Consider the following 18887-nt stretch of genomic DNA (forward strand, 5'->3'; position numbering starts at 1 on the left):
GGGCTGGGAACAAAAAGAAGACCAGTTATCGGCTTAGCCCCGTACACTAGTTGCTCCTTCCAACGGTGACCCCAAACACAGTTTACGAGATCGATGTTCCCTAATAGGTGCTACTTCCATGTTCGGAGGCATCTGGTCCGTTACTTTTTTCCGGGAGGCCTGTAGTAAGCATGGGTACCCGTCAGCAATCGTGAGGATATGGGAATTGCAGATGCTTAAGGAACACTTGTACCTTGGCTATCAACCCACCTACAAAGATAGGCACATTCATGCCAAAATGTTGCACCAAATTAGCGATCTAGGAGGCCAACAGTGCCTGCGCAGAATAGCTCTGCACCCTCAGGTCAAATTCGCCTACCCGCAGTCCTGGTTGGAGCAATCAATTCACAGCCCTCCCGGTTCACACTACGCTCTTTAGATCATAGTCCTTATAGCCTCCACCTTCACAGCAGAGGCTACACAACACAAGTAACACAGAATCGCATCACGTTAGGCTCCTGCCTTGGCTAATTATCATCACTGGATCGACGAAAAGTTTGATGCTAAGCAACTTTACTGATACAGATGGTTAACAGACGATGCATCCTCCTTTAAAAACACGACTCAAACTGAACTTAAATCACCCTTGAAGACATCATAGCAACGAGATTACAACGTATAACTTCATTTCTAAACATTTGGCAAAAAACAGCCCAATATTATCTAACAACTGATAATTCCTCAAAAGACATCACACATAGGCACTGACCACTAAAGATAACTCGTCATCAACAAACGGATCGTTGACCAAATATAACGAGTATAAGCCAGAGCCATACATATCCGTACTTGACGAATCTCTACAACTTTACTTTCCTAAAAAAAAATTACCTAGCCAAAAGGGGCGCCGGTGGCAGTAGCAGAAACAACGGTACCCGGAGGTTCATATCACTTCTGCTGTTGCAAACCCTTTTAGGTTTTAGTAGATATTGTTCATACAGGATTAATAATTATAATTACGTATGTAATTTTGATATAATAAGAGATAATACACAGTAGTAATCATGAAAATGTTAACCTCAATTCATATTTTACATAATTTAATTAAACGAGGACATATTATTTTTGAAATATGTATATACATTTGTACAATGGCATTTCTTGAACTTTAAAAAAAACGCTCATTAGTCTTTCAGACTTTATTTAAACAGAAATTAGTTTTTAATAGTATGTAACTAACTGGTCATAACAAGCAGCGATGCAGTCAAAACAATCACAAAAACTGAAGGAACAGCACGGCTTGTATCCCCCAAAGTTAAGATATAAGTGATCCAATACATTGAAGTCTCTATCGACCCAAAATAGTAAACCTTGTCGCACATATTATTACAATTGTAAATTCCTACAAATTGGTCATCGCAGAAGACCGAGGAGCCGGTTAACTTGTCTGAACACAGAAAGAGCATACTTGTCGTCGTACAGAAAAAACATTCGTTGCAGTTGAACATTTCTGAAACTGAGGAGCAATCCTTCACCATTTCGTCATTGGGCAAAATTAAAAATAATCTTTACCATTTGTCGCTAAGCTGTCGGTCGAGCATTGTTCTTTATTCACGTTTTCCTTTCCGGCACGCAAGCTGTTGTTTGCAAACCATGATAACATAAAGCAAGACTGATCTTTGGGAATTGAAAAGTTAGTTGCACCCTAAAATTAAAAAAAAAAGTTTTTCTTAGCAACAGAATCTTCAAACATGGTCAGCTGATCCCGCAGACCTGGTTGATCCTCGTGGGCGCGGGGACGACTAACGCGCTCCTTCAGCAAGATAGGGTATACTTTGTCCCCTATCGCCCTCCACAAATATTACATAACTAAATTTAGGGTCGATGGGGTACTCCTTTATTCCTCTCACACTACACATTTACGCTGATTAAAATTGAACCTCTCTTATAGGCTCGAACAACTTTTTTCTCTCACATATTCTTCATAATCTGGGTAAGAGCCAAGTTTTGGACTTTTCCGTTAGTTTTCCTTTAATTTTTTACTAGAGAAGCTCACATCGTTTCGTTTAGAGAATACGCAGAATCATGATAATTTATAAAAAGAAAACGAAAATGTTTTATGAAATTTAGATAGGTACATTTTTTTATTATTAGGGATCTATATAATAGCTTAAGTTATCATTTTACCATGAATCATATTCGATCGCTTTTCACTTCTCCAGCTGTTTTACACATTACAGTACTAATGAATAAGAAATGAAATGTCAGCTTACTGATGAAGGCAAGACAAAAATCTCCATAAAATCTGCCGCAATACAGGCAAGGAAGAAAAATGAACATAATTATGTACCTACTTGAAAACTTCATTTATCAAAACTGAAGGGATTAACAAGATCATATACGTATTACTATTATACATGGTATTTCTTAATTTACAATTACTTATGTTTATAGACACATACATTATGTTATCATCTGACTGACCTCAACAAAACCTCTCACAATTTAACTTTTAAATTTGTCTGAATTTTTGAAGGTTTTTAGTGTATTCTATGACAGACGTTTTGGTTATTGGTTTCAAATTGATTTATTTTAAATAACATTAAACAATTTAACAAGTCAATCAGGCAATTAAGGTTAAAAAAAAATAGCGAATATACCTCAGTGTAGAAGACCAGGTTAGCTGGGGCGACGTATTCCGTGATTATCAACGGTGATCTCAATAGGACGACTCCAATATCGTATGCAGTGGCGTAAGGCGTTGTTTTACATCCAGGATGTATGCTTATAATCTTGATATCACGTATCTGCGCGTATGCCTGCTTTGTTTGTTCTAAACTCACTATCCCTGCGACGACTTTAAATTCGTACGAGTCCTTGATCTGCCTCCAGGTGCCCATACCTTTGGCAAAGCTTAAGCAACTCGATACGATGTGCCACGTTGATACGATTGTCCCGCTGCAACAGTAAAACAATTTCCTGTTTGTCACCATTGCTAACGAGGGGTGCTCTTTTAATTCGAGAGCCTTTGAATTCACTGTCATCGAGCAGAAGTAAACAGTTATTAAAGCTATTACAAATAATAAAGTTTGTTTCATTTTTATAAAACTTAGTATTTTTTCATCATTAAATGATAGTCACATGTAACAACATTTTTTAACGATTTACTTTATCATAATATATTTTTTAAGTTGGGATTGTCCAGCAGTTTGGTAGTACTTTGAGACGTGTTTCGACTTATCGCCATCATCAGTCCAAACTTAATGAGAAAAGACAACAAAACAATCGGAACGACCGAACTACAGATTCATCATCTTGCAGATCCCACAAATAGAATAGTTATTTTAATTTTTTTTAAACTGTTCTCCCTGCAAAAATTAACATTTACAATGGTGAATTACAGTTATGAGTGGTTTTTGTTTTATTTTTTGCGGAACATGATTATTAATAAAGCCTAATTTAAAAAATGTCGGGTGTTTTTGAGTCTTAAAAGCGTTCTTTTTAACTTTATTTTGTTACAAATTGACAACAATCAAAAGATTAATGACATGGATAAAAAGTAAAGAGTACACAGCATATCGGTAATAATTCAACGATAAGATTAAAATAGAACGTGTTGAGGATTTTCAAGTTTTTTTAAATTGTTTATCTGGATTGGACCTTGTGACCAAAACCATTAAAATGATCATCGTGTGTCACCATGTGCGAGACTTATAATATATAAAACAAATACACTCCTTGAGAAAGAGAACCCATCCGAATGTACATTCGAATTTATTTAATCACTGAAAACGACAAATGAAAGACCATACTGGGTGCTGAGATAGGGCTGTGAGCAGACCAGTTTGACAAGATCCCAACGTTCGTCGCGTATTTTTGTACAGAGTGCATCGCTGGTGAAGTATTTGTTGTTATTTACTCCCTTGCCCGTTTTGGCGTCTTCGGCGGTCATTAGGGTCGACTTTTTGAGAAGGACTTCGAAATCGGCCGGGCTTTCGGACCTGCCAACTAGGATCTCGATGAAAGCGGAGTTTTCGTTGCAAATGTCCACGGAGAGGATCTTGCTCGGTTTTTCCAACTCGATAACTACGCTGATCTCCTTGTCCGAAGCGCTCTTGCACTTCCATTTTGTCCTGAAGCCATAGTCGAGTAGATTTTCAGCTTGGTGGTTCTATTGTGTATAAAAATTAGAAATAAAAAACATATGCAACAACATAAATCTGGTATAACATTTTACGTACGGAATCTTCACTGGAAACACTGACAACTTTTTTAAGTTTTATGGGTGGCATTTTCTGCCCGACAAAGTTGAAAAATTATAAGAATCGCACGAAATTCAAAAATCGTAATTCTCAATTATCTAGCAATGTTGGCCACAACAACGCTATTGTCAATAAACAAACTTAAGCCTATAAATAAATCCACATGTTATAACCACATCTGTCAATCTTAAATAAAGTTACATTTTACTTCTTTTTTATCATCAAATCTTTACAAAATTATTTCAACCAACACACCAAAGAAACGAAGTTTTATTTAAATGATGTAAAGATTATTTACTTAAAGTTCTATTCTCAAATCGATAAGGATCCTCAACTGTAAGAAAGACAAGATATTGCAAACTTTATTATTAGGGGATGACATCAATTTCATCACCAAGACGTAAAAGGTGTCCGATATAAGAATCTATATCTTACAATATCTATAATAAAGATGATTATTGGCAAAAATGATTTCCTTTGTTATACATCAAACGACAATGACAAAGACAACCTCGGTAGAGTTGACCAAATATAAAGTGAAATAATATTTATAAAGAAAATATAAATAAACAAAACAAAATACAAATAATAGTCGCGTGGATTAGGGTTGTGTTCAGAAAAACAAATGTTGTACCAACGCCGAGCTTTCGACGATATATTTCGTCTATTTCAGGGTCTACTCTATGTACAATAAAACAACCCTATTTTCTCCAAAAATGGGATTAAACCTTGTATGTTGTTATTTTTCAAAATTCCTTAATTAAGTTTTCTTTCAGTAAAAAATAATAATTTCTAATAAATTTTAGTGCAATTTATAAAAATAAAATAAGATAAAAATTCTATGGCAATATTGGCAATATCCCTATTTATTTTTGAACAGATGAAATAACTATTCGGAGATCTGGGAGAGCAACAATGCTTGCTGGCTCCCCTCAGGATCTTTGTAAATGATAAATAGTGTATTGCATTGTGTAATGTAGATATTTGTACATATTGTAATAAATAATAATAATTTAAAAAATGTATAGTTTATTAGGAATGGGTAATTTAAGCTTTATTTCTTCTCGTATGGGCATTTCATATGGCATGAAATTCAAAAAGGGTTTAGACCTAGCAGAATTAAATCTGCTGGAACTATAAGCTTTTCGAATTTAGCTAAACAATAATATATAATAAGGTTCGATCGCAAAGAAGTGCCAACTGTAAAAGAAAAATTTATATTTTTTATTGCAAGGTGTGTACTGCACTTATGACATCTGTCCATTAAAAAAAAGAAAAATCATTTCTTTAATTTGATCCAGTAAGACTCGAACTTATTTGTTCAAATAAATTCCACCAGGTTGCACTTTAGCGCCTTTTTGTCTATTGTGTACAACGACTACCGCCTAACCGACCAATATAACAGCAGTTAGTAGAAACCTCTCATAAATTGTTTACTTCGATCTCGACTTGTATTAATATAATTATGTTCTTTTGTATATAATAGTCGTCATTAACATATTTTATGCAAAGTAATAATGCCATTTATCAATAATGCCTATTGTAAAAATTGAAAGAGTTGTCAGTGTTTCTAGTGAAGATAAGGTAACTTTTGGGCTCAAATAATATTTGCTCAAGAGAAAATCTCACGTTAATATTTATTTTTAAAATTACCTTTTTACCTTGTTATTTTAATGCCATCTAATATATGAGAAATCACTAAGTTATATAATTATCCTGATTAATTTTTAGTTGTTCCTTGTTTGATTTTTAGAACCATGAAGCTTCCAACCTACTCCAGAGAGACTTCAGTAATAAGAAATGGAAATGCAAGACTCCAGGCGAGAAGAACATAAGTGTGATCCTTCAACTGGAAAAGGCATGTAAAATCGTTGCGGTAGACGTTGGAAATGAAAATTCAGCATTCATTGAAATACTTGTCGGTCATTCGGCTGAACCGGACACTCTTAAGCCCCTTCTTGTCACCTCGTCCCTCATGACTCTCCAGGAGGGAAAAAATGGAGACAACACCAACGGTGTCAAATTTTTTAAATCTGAATCGTTTTGCGAATCCGTCAAAGATGAGAAATGGGATAGGGTCAAGCTGGTCTGTACGCAGCCGTACAACAAATATTCTCAGTTTGGTCTCTCTTTTGTCACTTTCCACAGTGATGAACATGATTTGCCGGCTTGTAATTTTGGCAAGTTCCAGCTCAAGGTGGAGAAACAGAAACAACCGCTTTTGCAGGCTGGTGGCCTATTCGCTCAAAGAAAGGAGCTGAATGAACTCACAGGTAACTTGAACCATGAAGAAATAAGTGTCCATTTCTTCTTTTTATTAAATTAATTTTTTTCAAGACCATTATCATACAATTTATCATGTGATATATGGTGATAATGACCCCTGATGCCTAGGTGCTGCCGCAGTTCATGCAGCTAATAGGAATATTGGTGATATTAAGCTGCCTTCATCTATAAAAAACAAGTTTGTTGTTGTCAATCCTGTCACAACGGATGATGTTGATGAACAAACTGAAGAGGTCAACTCAACTAGTAAGTTTATCAATTCTACTATAATTAGTCTTGCCAAGTTGTAATTCATTTCATTATAATTTGAATCGGTAGGCTAGGGTGAGAGTGAATGTGTTTGTTAAAAAAAAATTAAAAAATCAAACATCACTATGATTTATTATGTAATATCAAATAGTATACATAAAAAAATAAAAAGTAAAGAAAGCAATTCTTGTCCATTACAAATTTAAAAAATAATTAGAAAGAAAATAAGAATTTTAAAGGAAAATAAACTTTAACAGTAGCAAACAAGAAAAATGTAAAGTGAAAGTTAGAAAAAAAAATTCATAAATTAGCAGACAAATTGTAGATTTGTAGACATTTTGTAGATTTTTAAACGCTAACTTATACAGGTTTTTTTAATTATAATATTTAATATTACCACTATTCACAATTACTGCCTTCAGCATGCTCTAAATTACTTTGTACGTGTTGTGGAAAATAAAAGTATATACTCTATGAGAATTTCTCTAACTGCAGCATAATTTAGTGTGTAACATTAAATAGTATATATAGAAATAAAAAGTAAATTAAAGCAACTTTCTTATTAAAAAAAAAAAATTAAAAAAAGAAGTACAAGAAAAATAAGTAGAAAGAAGGAAAAAAATGAACTTGTAACAACAGCAAACTGAGAAAAATTTAAAGTGAAAGTTAAACAAAAAATTGTTCATAAATTAATAGACAAATTGTAAATTCTTTTTAAAGCTATCATATACAGAATTTTTTAAAAAGCAGATGGAAACTTTACATTTCTGACATCAATGGTCAGTTTATTATCATTTTTGCATGCTGTAGTAAAGAAAAGAATTTTGGAAAAAGGGTGTTTTATGTAGGAGGATAAAGATCCGTAGGATTTACACAATTTGACCGCGATCTGATAAGTTTTGTTAAATAAATAGCTGAGAGATAGGGAATATTAAAAATCTAAGTTCATAGTAAGATTTGTTTTCAGACACAAAGTCTCCGCCGGTGTAATTTGATATAATTTTTTTTAAATACTAAAATGCAGAGAAAGGAATTTAGAGTATACTCAAGGAACTAATTTTGAGTAGTTTTATTCTAAAAAAAAAAAAAAAAAAAAAAAAAATTGGCTTTACAAACATCTAATTAAATAATATAATAATAAAATACATTTTAGGAGTTTTGTAAACTTATATTATTCAGTTGTTTAGAAAGTTAATATCTCTCTTCCATTAGACTGTTTAGTTCAAAAGTTAGACAGAGAGCAGTGTTATTATTATTTTTCTTTTTTAACAGCCATTCTTGTCTAGCACAAATACGTTATTTTTAAATACCAGGTTGTTATTCAGTTTGTTTTTAACTATTTCTATTACAGCCAAACAGAAGAAACAAAAGACTCCTAAGGTTAAGAAAAATTCTGAAAAAAGAAATGCATCACCTGCAAGTTCAACACCTACAAGCTCTGTTAAAAAGAGAAAAACTAACGACCAAAGCCCAAACTCGAAAGTTGTTGCACCAAAGCCAGTAAAGAAATGTGCTGAAAAATCTTTCAATAAATTCTTCGAAAATGTTGTTTTCGTCATCAGCGGTTTTCAAAACCCATTGAGGAGTGATATAAGAAGTAAAGGTTTAGCTATGGGAGCAAAATACAAAGCTGACTGGGACGCATCTTGTACTCATTTAATGTATGTGTAATAACCACTATAAAAAATAGCGTATATAATAATATGATTTATTTAGTTGTGCGTTTGCCAATACTCCAAAATTCAACCAAGTGAGAAACAAAGGGAAAATAGTAAAAAAAGAATGGTTCGAGGACAGTTATGCAAAGCGAATTGCTTTACCTTGGAGAAGGTAATCAGAGATGTTATTTGAAAATATTAGTCGTATAATGAAGATTTTTTTTCAGGTATGCACTTGATCCTAATGATTTACATCAGAAAGAAAGCGATGAGGAAATTTATGAAAAGGTAGACAAGCCAAAGAGAATTGATAATCGTAGGCGGATTTACGACACTGACTCTGAGGACACGGAGGATGAACTCGAGCAAGTGCGGCAGGCCCAGAAAAAGAAAAACCGGACATCCGTTGAAAAAATTCAACCCCAGCCCACTTCCCCAGAAAATGTCGCAGGCCCATCTAGAGCACCTGTCCCACCAGCCAGAAACGATGATGTCTATAATGCGGATACAGAAGAGGAAGAGTTTGGTATGATAGAAAATAGCAGTGATTCTGAGGAAAACCTTCCACATCTCCATAGATTTTTCCAGTGTATGACCTTTCTACTCCTTGATGATGTAGAAGAAAAAGAAAGAGAAAAACTTCAAAGATACATTGTAGCACATGATGGGTATGGTTAACTTTAATTTTATCAAAACACTCATACAACTACTCTGGGAGGCAAAAAAAGTGGCTACCCTCATTTTTTCAATACTTCAATATTTTTAAAGAAAACTATAAGATAGTTAAATTTAAAAAAATAAATAAATAAATAAAGTAAATAAATAAATATAGAAAGAAGCTTTACGGAAAAACCAACGAAGAAGAGATTCAAAGACTATTCAAAGATTTATGTACAAAATTCAATTATAACATAAATGCGAGATTTTATTTTATTTATTTCTTAGTTTTATTTTCTCCTATAATAATAACAAATTAAATATTGTATACGTAATCAATGGAGGATTTTCTAAGAAGTAATTAAAAATATTAAGGGGGGCCACTTTTTTCCGCTCATGTATCTAATAACATTAATAATTTTTTAAAAACTGTTTTCTAAAATTTAATAATATATCAATTTTGGTTGTCGTTTTAAAATCTGAATTTCAGTTTTACCATTGTGTAAATGTGATATACACTCAAAGACAAACAACCAAACTCTTGTATTTATTTGTATATTTTCCGTAATAACTAAGTGTGAAGATTAATAGTACAATGAAAACAGACATTAATGGTTTGTTTTGACTTTTATAGATTGTTATTAATCTTTTCACACTCTTTAGATTAAAAATAAAGAAAATCAGTTTAATTTCTTGCTACCATAGCTAACTTGTCGAGCGAGTTTTTTTTTTTTTTTTTTGATAATACAATAAAATTGAGTGAACAATTAATTATTAATGTTTTTTTTAAAGCATGGCTTTAAGTAGAGAAGATCATCTCCCAGGCAGATGCTTTGGCCAATGACGGATGTAGTATTCATTACATAGCCCAAGTCCTGGATGTGCCGTGTTCTACGTTCATGATAGTCTACAGTAGTTTTGGATCACCGGAAGTGATTTTCCGGTGTTTTGATGAATTTTCTTTCATACCATCATAATTAAATAATTTTTATTAAAACTCATGAATTTCTGATATCATTTAATTTAGTTACATTAAAATAAGTAAATGGTTGTAATTAGTATAATGAGAAATATATATATATATAGTTTGAAATAGACAACAAAATATGAGTTAACGGTTATTTTGCCTTTGAGTGTATATTTTAGTTCTTGTTTACGCCAGTTTTGAACTCCGTGCGTGGGGGGGGCAGTCGGATCGAGTTGGATTGCGAATTCGAATACTTAAGTTTACTGTTGTTTTTTCACTGCGTTTAAATTTTTAAATTGTCGTTATGCTTATTCGGGCGATAATTACATGGTTCTGCGCTTCGTCATCGCAGTTTGTCGAAAATTCGTTAGTACTCCACCACGAGGTAAGGGTTTCCATCCAGTTTTCCTTCCGGCGATTTCTACCCTTCCCTGTCCACCTCCCCCGATTCCTCGTGGATGAAGGAAAGCGACGAGCAGAGGGTGAGTTAATTTTAAAAATTTAATTTAATTTTATTTTTCGTCGGTCTTTATACAGTCCGGAACGTTTGGTCGGGTTGTTGGTTATCTTGTCGTTTGTAGTTGAATGTAATCAGAAAATAATTTTGTGGGTTATAATGACCAGGAACGAAATAGAGAATTTAATTAAAATGTTGACCAAAAAAATTCCGCTCTTTCAGAGAGTTCAAGCATTTACGATCTTCTCAACCAAATTGAGACACGGCAGGCTTAAACATTTTAAAACAGCATATGTGGTGTTGGAGAACACGGTGGCCGAGTTCGACCAAATCGAGATGCAAATTAACGAAATTTCAATTTAATTTGATGATTCGTCCGAACCTAGTTTTAACATGGCATTAGGGGATTTGACAGAACATATTCAGAATGTTACTGGGAGTCTGTTTGAGTCTGCTCAGAAAACTAGAAAGGTATCCACTCCGATTTCTGTAGCAAAATCCTATTCCCTTCGTTTACAAAATAAAAAAATTGTAATAAAATTCCTTTGTTCGACGGGTCTCTGTCCTTATAACCTGTCTTTTATGAATTGTTTATACCTCTAGTCATTGAAGATATGTCGAAAGAACGCTTTCAAACAATTCAATCTTAAAAGTCTTGGGGACTTCGTTTCATGAACCGGGGTTTGAATATTTTAGATCCTATAAGTAGACGGGATTTTGAGGCTGCGTACCGGACGAAAGATATGCCCTCATATAAAGATTTCATCCAATCCTTAGAAAAACATAAAATCTACGGTAGATTTCACGCCGGAGGTATAATTTTCACATCTTTAGGATGATTGGCTGGCACATGTCTTATCGTTTTGGTATGAACTTCGCTTATCTTAGGATAAAAATTGTGTATCTAATGTTTCTGTGATAAATATAGAACCGTTCTAACAACACCGGCCTAACACTCACCCAAAAGAAAAACTTTACAAGACCGTCCAAGTTACGAAAGTGGGATGCGAACTCATTCCTTCGTGGTGAAACCTTTGGAGAAGGCTCTCTAATGTCCATGTTGTCGAAAGAATTCCCATAAGTTACGTATACACAAGTGAGCCACCAGATTCTCCCAAATCCACCGACTCCCACCAGCTTGTGCATGGTACAACAAACCGTGGCGTCAACGAGCGGTGGACAGTCAACCAACACTATCCACGGTGGTCGTGTAGCTTCGGGGAGCTTCCAGCAACGCACAAGGTTTGCGTTTCTTGTTAGATTCAGGGAGCCAATCCTATTTTCTTACATTGGAAACCTGCCGACATTTAGGGCTTTCCTTGTTACCAGTTAAATCTTCTCGCGAAGTTTTGGGAAATCGAAATTGTGCTCAGTCCACCAGATCGTTTTTTACATCCCAACGAAGTGGAATGTGAACATATTTACAGTCCTACCGTCCAAAAAATGAGGGAGGAAGATATTTTGTGACCCTTCCGTTCCGAGAGAGTCCTGAGACGGGAGATTCTTTTCAGAATGCCTAACACAGGCTTTTGAAGTTCGATAACCTAGTCAGAAGATATGCTGGTTGCCCCATCATCAGATCATTGCCAAGTATATTTAGCAGTGCATTTGTCGGAGATTTCTTGCGTCGACCGTTCTGAGCCACATGAATATTTTATTCCCCACCACGCCATATTCAACCAGTAAACTCAGTCTACCATGTGTAAGTTGTTTTCACAAGCGCAAAATCAAATACGTATAAATCGTTGTGGTCTGAAATTACAAAGGGATATTTTTGCCCTCATTTTTAGGCTCTTTCACTTTGCCATATACAAATACGGCTCCATCCTTATGGTCTGATATATCAAAAAATTTTGTGGCGATTTCGACCCAATGATCATATTAAGGTTTGTGAATTGAACTCGGTCGTTTTTTATTTTATTCTTGTTTCGTCTTGTGGCTCCCTGGGTCTGATCATGTAGATTAGAAGCACGCCCTAGCACCAAGCGTACTTTCCGCCGTTGCTCTGATTATTGACCCCCTGGCCTTTTTGGCTCCTCTCACATTCTATTTGAACGTTTTGATCAAAAAATTGTGGAAAGAAGGGGCAGAATGAGATCACCACCTTTTCCGAGATGTGTCCACTAGGAAAGGGTGCAAAACGAGTTGTCACAGCTGTCTATGAAAAAAAATCCCGGGTTTTCTGGACATCCAAAACAACGCTGTATTGGTTCTGCGATGAGTCCGAAACGGATCTGGGGCTGTGATCTTCTTGAAATGTGAAACCAATCCCCCTCATGTTTCATTAGTCCGTATAAAAGTCAAGGTTTCCCCGAAGGTGTTGTCCATTCCGCGGCTTGAGTTATGCGCCGCTTTGTTTTTGGCAAAATTGTTCTCCGTGGTGTTGAAGATTTTTTCACAACGGGATCTGAGGCCTGTGTCGTTTGCGTTTTCCTACTCGATGATTGTGCTTTGCTGGCTCAATTCGGGGCCTAGTCATTGGAGTACGTTTGTTGCCAGAGTGGCGGAATTGAATACAGGTGTGGACGCTAAAAGGTGGGCTCATATAAGGTGTGTCGAAAAACCTGCCGGTTGCTTGTCACGAGTTGAGACCTGAAGAATTTATACTCATCCCTATTGGTTCAAAAGTCCTGATTGGCTATTAAAATCCCAGTCGGAATGACCAATCTAATCTTTTGAAGGTGATTGTCCAGAACAAAACAAGGGGTTTTGTGGCAGTTCGCCCCGTGAATATTTTTATTGAATTTATGAAAAATGTCTCCTCGCTGCAGAAATTGATTAACAGCATGGGATATTTGTTACGATTTGTTCGTTTACTTCCTTTGGGAGTTCGTATTACTACAGCAGATTGTGACTAAAGCGAAGTGATGCTCTGTAAAATTGTGCAGGCCCAATATTTCCTACCCGAAATTAAGGCATTGGAAAAACGACGCTTCGGTTCCCAGTCCATCCAGTTGGCCCTATTTTTACAGGAAGGAGTTCTACGATTTGGAGGAGATTGAAAAACGCCGGCGTAGACTGAGAGTACTCCTACCCCATAATTCCTTCAAAAAATGATCATTTTGTAACACTTTCGTTTTTACCATTTCAAGCATCTTCATTTAGGTTCCTACCTTTTGATGTCCTTATTAAGGCAAAGGTATTGGATCATTGCGGGTCGCACCGCCTAGCCGTGAGGAAGATGCTGCGATATTACAATGTTTGTTTTAAGTCCAAACCTAAGGCAGGACTTCAAACCCGGCTATGTCAAATTTTTCGCCATGTCGGGTATAAATAGCCAAGCCTTTTTCCATACCGGTGTAAATTATGCCGGCCCATTAACCCTAGGGATAGGGATAAAAGAGGTGGCCACAAGGCCTACTGCACCTCGAACTGAATAGATCTATTGTGCTCCCCTGTTATTTATAACTCACTGGCCAGCTTCAGGTTATTGACCAGCCTCCACAGATATGCCAGCGGCTCCTTGGTGTTAGGATTTTGTGGTCTCCTCCTCTTCCTGGCAGTATCTGCACGGTGTTTGTTCTGTCTGTACTCCTACCCGGTGCATGTGCTTTCTTAAGTGGCTACCAGAATCCTGGTTCGGTTGCGGTTGCCCTCCAGTAATTCTTTTGTAAGTTTTGTGGATGGTCCTTCTATGAATCTCTTCGCGTGCCTCATACCTGCGGTATTGTTCCACCAGGTTTTGGACTCATTAAGGATCCGTTTCAAGATGTATCCTCTTTTGTGGCAGGCTGCTAAGCCGCAGTACGGTTCAGGACCCAGAGAGTCCATGTTGGCCCTCCCTTTTTGGCCAATATGCCAACCTTTTCGTGGCCTTCATGCCCCGAATATCCGGGGACACATGCCAGGGTAAGGTCTTTAGTATCACTGCCTTCCGTCCGGGCCTCCATGCAGTTCCAAACACTCTTTGCCTGTGCCTACTAGGGCCCTAAGTGCTTCCTGACTGTCAGAGAAAATGGCTATCTTCCGGGAATATATTCTTAGCCTTTTTATTTCTCTGGTGCATCTTTCAATCGCTATGATTTCAGACTGGAAAACTGTAGCATATTTACCTAGGTTTACCGTCAGTTCGGTATTGGGTCGTCCAAGGTCGTCGGCGAAAGCCTGTGATTAAAAAGGCAACAAAACTGTTTGGTTTTGTATTTGCCTGCCCACAAAAGCAATCTACTTTGAATTGGAGTTCTAATTGTCCCTTGTAATGTTTTTAGCCACTTTTAAACATTTCTGGCCCATGCTTTTTCGGTGAAATATTTCGATTGTGGTATGAATATTGTTGGAGCTAAGAAGCGATTAGATGAGCTGCGAAGGTTGAAGGGTTGCCCAGAATTTCGTCAAACATTATCGACCGGATTAAGCGAATTTAAAATTCAACCCCCTCCCCCCATGCGCCTCACCTCGGAGGGATCTGGTAGGCCAATATAAAGTGGACGAAATCGCATCTCTTCCGAGTAATTGGAGACCAACTATCAACTTAGGAATTAAGTACACTTGTGATTCAAATAACGTCGGCATTAACGCCAACTCATTTTTTGAGTCTTGCCCTGCTGCACGCATACCAGCGATGGATCGGTGAAATCTACCGACCGATTAAATAGATTCCTTAGTTCTGGATCAATTGCTACAGTCATTTTGGAAGCAGTGGCGGGCCGAGTATTTCCATGAAGTTCAAGTTCGATGCAAGTGGAATAAATCGGCGGGGCCCCTTAAAATCGGGACTCTGGTCGTCGTTCGTCAGGACTCTACCCCTCCGTTGAGTGACCGATTGGTCGTGTGGACGGAAAGAATGAGGTGATTCGTGTGGCCGGGTGAAATTAAGGGGTGGTATTTCCCAGCGTCCGGCTGTAATATGTCCTTTACCCTGGCAATAAATTTTATTCTGGGGGCAAGAGGCGGCCAGGCGATGGTCCTTTTTTAAATTGTCGTTAAACGATTAAATTGTCCTTAGGCTTATTCGGGCGATAATTACTTATCCTGCGTTTCCTCATCGTGGATTGTCAAAAATTCGACAGTAAGCTCCACCACTAGGTAAGGGTTTTCCATACAGATTTTCCTTCTAGCAATTTCTAGCGGAGGCTGAGTTAATTTTCAATTATTTTATTGTACTTGCCATCGTTCGTTATACAGTCCAATACATCGCCGGACCAGTTGTATAGTATTGCTTAGTCTGAACTTCCAGTTATGCCATTGCGTACAGGCCGATATATCTTAACGATTGATAGAAAAATCACCTTTTTTTATCCCATTTCGTGAGCGTGTCATGATGTGGTGAAGTGTATTCTTTATTTGATTTCTAAGCGCTATTGTTCCGATTGAAACCTGGTAGATTTTGTGTGTTCAGAGCACATACAGCTTTCAAACGATACCCCCTTCTTCGAAAAAGTTAATTTTTGACCAAAATATGGCCTACAGAAATTTTTTGCGTATTTTTTAAAATTCAATTTTATGCCAAAGCTTCACAAACAATACATTATATAGAATTTTTTCAAAAAGTTTTGAACTAACTGCAGGATAGCGGGATACAAATACACACAATTGCTATTTCGAAAGGCAAGATACTCATGTGCAGTTTTTGAAATGTTGTTTTGATGCTGAATTTAACGGTACAATCGGTTTTCAGTGTGGAGCCACCGTTCTCCAGTTATTCGCAAAAAACTTTCCAAATGTATGTTCGAGTCCTGCTTGTGACACTAATTTTTTGTCCCAACCGCACTTCATTTTAAAATTAAAAACCAATTTAAATAATCACTTCGGTTAACTATCCAATCAATTTATCAAACCTATTTCAGTGAACATATAATATATAATCTGTTGGATTCGTCAGGAGCGGTCAAGAATGAGAAGTTTAGAAAAATGCCTATTTCATTTTTTTCCGACGTTTCACAACAATTTCCCACATCACTAATATGATACACAAGAATAGCACCACACTTGGTGCCTTGAATATGACGAAACGTCGGAAAAAAAACGTGATAGGTGTTTTTCTAAACTACTTAATTCTTGACCTTCCTCACGAATCCACCAAATTATTTATTAAAGAAAACACATATATTTTTACTACTCCATTTGCGTTTTTACATGAGTAAAAATTGAAGGGGAGTTGATGAGAATTAGAGGATCTATGAGAGTTTTGTATAACCTGTTAATCTAAATTGGCGTGCGCCATGATATTACGACGTCCATTTTTTAGATAAATAAAACATTTTATCATTTTGCTAGTTTATTTGTACTATTATCACAATGCATAATAACGATCGTCAAAACATAATTTTTTTGCTCATGTTTGGACATTTTGAAGTGTCGCCTACAAAATGGCTTAAATTGCAGTGGGATTGGTTGAAAAATATTTTTTAAATTGCATTTCTCTTGTACTTACTATATGTTTATTTTCACAGCGTTGTCGCGAACGATAATACTGATTTAAATACGGTCAAGTATGTCATATCAGAGGACGTCGATGCTGTCGCCATGGTATAAATTTGACTACATATTTACGTTTTTAAGCATTATAATGGCATTTAAACATTCGTACAGGTGAAATCAGATTATCCAGATGTGATTGGTGTGAGACCTGAGTGGATATGGGAGTCACATGACAACAATAGAGCACTGCCTTATACGGACTTCGAGATATAGATGTTACTGGAGATTTTCTTTGTTTAATCAACAGTTTGTTTCTGGCCATTAACATTGTTTGAAAATGAAAAGGCTAAATATTATGTAAAAATTGTCCTAACTGAAATAATGTGACAAATTAGTCATTTTTTCTGTTATTAATTAAAGAAACTGTGTCTTGCGAACTTTGAGATAGAGCTTTTACTCGAGGTTTTCATTGTTTGATCAACAGTTTTTTCTGCTCTATTCTTTGCAAATGATAAATATTACATAAAACTGCCCTAATAATACAATCATTTAAAAAAAAAGTTTGCATTATATTTTAATAATGTGACAAATTAGTCATTTTTCTGTTGTAAATTAAACCAGTAATTTCACGGCGGTTGAAGATTGTATGCCATTTCATAAATGGAAATGTTGATTGTGTACAAATAAACTTAACACATTTTATTTATATATATATTTTTACATAAATTTTGTTTCATAAGGAATCCTATGTTTTAATACACTGTCTGTTACAATTAAACAGTCACAACATCCAACTTTTTTTCTTATTTTTTACATTCTACTCTGCTTCTTGACAATTGACTAGGGAACATTTTGCAACTCTAATGTTTTTTTCTTTACAATTATCCACTGTCAGAGTGGACGACGACGATTTTCTCCTCTTCGACTTCAATTTTAAGAAAACTGGCCTCTGTTTTACGACGTGACATTTCGTTCTCAAAACGTTTTCTTTTTGTCTCCGACAAATTTGAGATTTTTGCTATCAGAGCAGTCTGTTCGTTAAAAAAATAATATACACCACATATTACATCCAGTTCGACAAATATACAATTTTTTTTCTTCTTTTGTTTCGATTGTTTTTTCCATTGTGTTATTCGTTGGCAAACAAATTTACTGGCATTGAGTGCTGTACATGTTAGTAAAATATAATAATAATAATTTTAAAAAAATTTACTATAATATTAAAAGTGAACACAGGGATATTATATACTAAATTCTATAAAACTCATAAAGCACAATATGTCCTAAATATTTTTACATCAACTTTTTAATTTTGTTTGATTTGATCATTTATCCCACTAATGGAGCCACATTTTTTTTGTGGAGTATTTCGTAATCTGATTAAACATTTTTTCATATTTGTAGCACATTCGAAACAATACAAATTTTTTTTGTCAACATTACTTGGTAACTATATGATTAATAATCCTTATAGAAAATTATACGATTTGATATTTCTTGCATTTTCCTGACAAGTTTCCGTACTGTAACAAGTGCACCAAGGAGTAACCCTATTCCCTTTGGAAGTGGTTTATGTACTGTAGATATGATTAAATCTTGTACACGCACACACCTATATATTTATATAAACATATATATTATATGTACATATATCTGTGTGTTTTTATCACATAACACTATACACATAACAAATAGAAATTAGAACGGGCAGGGATTTGGAAAAGTCAAAGGCATCATGGATCTTGGGGTGGCAAGCTGCTTCTTCACTTTAGATCAGACAATTTGACAGTTAAAAATGAATATGAGCAAACTTAATTTACTTTTTTTTCACATAATGCGTACTGCATTATTGACATTAACAGGTAGTAGTGAAGAAGAACTTTAAACATTTCAGGGTTTGTTTTTTTCAAGTGTTGTTTTCTTTTACAATTAGACAATTTTTTTTTGTTGAGTAAGGATCGGTGTCGATGACACATTTTGTGATCCTCCTTAAATTTCTGCATCACTTCATT

General features: G+C 35.6%; 3 protein-coding genes across 7 annotated transcripts; 1 reads left to right on the forward strand and 2 right to left on the reverse strand.

Annotated features, from left to right (window-relative positions):
* Positions 1–1165: 1165 nt before the first annotated feature.
* Positions 1166–3107, reverse strand: LOC106669033. Of its 4 annotated transcripts, none has more exons than XR_001340858.2 (3): positions 2464–3096; positions 1552–1684; positions 1166–1495 (listed from the first exon to the last, which is right to left on the reverse strand). XR_001340858.2 is itself a non-coding variant. In XM_014398278.2 (3 exons), the coding sequence occupies exons 1-3, from the start codon at positions 3075–3077 to the stop codon at positions 1215–1217; spliced, it is 852 nt and encodes a 283-aa protein (XP_014253764.1). In that variant the 5' UTR covers positions 3078–3107; the 3' UTR covers positions 1166–1214. The 4 variants fall into 4 exon arrangements, 1 of the variants encoding a protein (XP_014253764.1); XR_001340860.2 differs by lacking the exon at positions 2464–3096 and adding an exon at positions 2167–2227; XR_001340859.2 differs by lacking the exon at positions 2464–3096 and adding an exon at positions 1753–2174.
* Positions 3108–3717: 610 nt separating this feature from the next.
* LOC106668972 (DNA repair protein XRCC1-like) lies at positions 3718–4422 on the reverse strand. The gene is made up of 2 exons (XM_014398195.1): positions 4221–4422; positions 3718–4150 (listed from the first exon to the last, which is right to left on the reverse strand). The coding sequence occupies exons 1-2, from the start codon at positions 4269–4271 to the stop codon at positions 3758–3760; spliced, it is 444 nt and encodes a 147-aa protein (XP_014253681.1). The 5' UTR covers positions 4272–4422; the 3' UTR covers positions 3718–3757.
* Positions 4423–5637: 1215 nt separating this feature from the next.
* Positions 5638–18856, forward strand: LOC106669006 (DNA repair protein XRCC1-like). Of its 2 annotated transcripts, XM_014398247.2 has the most exons (8): positions 5639–5825; positions 5995–6514; positions 6636–6773; positions 8128–8437; positions 8493–8606; positions 8662–9102; positions 16908–16983; positions 17047–18856. In XM_014398247.2, the coding sequence occupies exons 1-8, from the start codon at positions 5775–5777 to the stop codon at positions 17146–17148; spliced, it is 1752 nt and encodes a 583-aa protein (XP_014253733.1). In that variant the 5' UTR covers positions 5639–5774; the 3' UTR covers positions 17149–18856. The 2 variants fall into 2 exon arrangements, with proteins under 2 accessions (XP_014253734.1, XP_014253733.1); XM_014398248.2 differs by lacking the exons at positions 16908–16983; positions 17047–18856 and adding an exon at positions 9884–10056 and having other exon boundaries at positions 5638–5825.
* The last annotated feature ends 31 nt before the right edge of the window (positions 18857–18887 follow it).

Source organism: Cimex lectularius, unplaced genomic scaffold, assembly GCF_000648675.2.
Source record: "Cimex lectularius strain Harlan isolate CLEC.00 unplaced genomic scaffold, Clec_2.1 scaffold148, whole genome shotgun sequence".
In the NCBI taxonomy this organism is placed as follows: Eukaryota; Metazoa; Arthropoda; class Insecta; order Hemiptera; family Cimicidae; genus Cimex; species Cimex lectularius.

Coding starts and splice junctions, on each gene's coding strand:
- LOC106669033 (XM_014398278.2), bottom strand. CDS start 3,077: ATGAAACAAACTTTATTATTTGTAATAGCTTTAATAACTGTTTACTTC. Junction 1,685..2,639: donor ACCTGGTCTTCTACACTGAG/GTATATTCGCTA, acceptor TTTTAATTTTAG/GGTGCAACTAACTTTTCAAT. Junction 1,496..1,551: donor CGACAGCTTAGCGACAAATG/GTAAAGATTATT, acceptor ATTGCTCCTCAG/TTTCAGAAATGTTCAACTGC.
- LOC106668972 (XM_014398195.1), bottom strand. CDS start 4,271: ATGCCACCCATAAAACTTAAAAAAGTTGTCAGTGTTTCCAGTGAAGAT. Junction 4,151..4,220: donor GTGTTTCCAGTGAAGATTCC/GTACGTAAAATG, acceptor TATACACAATAG/AACCACCAAGCTGAAAATCT.
- LOC106669006 (XM_014398247.2), top strand. CDS start 5,775: ATGCCTATTGTAAAAATTGAAAGAGTTGTCAGTGTTTCTAGTGAAGAT. Junction 5,826..5,994: donor GTGTTTCTAGTGAAGATAAG/GTAACTTTTGGG, acceptor TTTGATTTTTAG/AACCATGAAGCTTCCAACCT. Junction 8,607..8,661: donor ATTGCTTTACCTTGGAGAAG/GTAATCAGAGAT, acceptor ATTTTTTTTCAG/GTATGCACTTGATCCTAATG.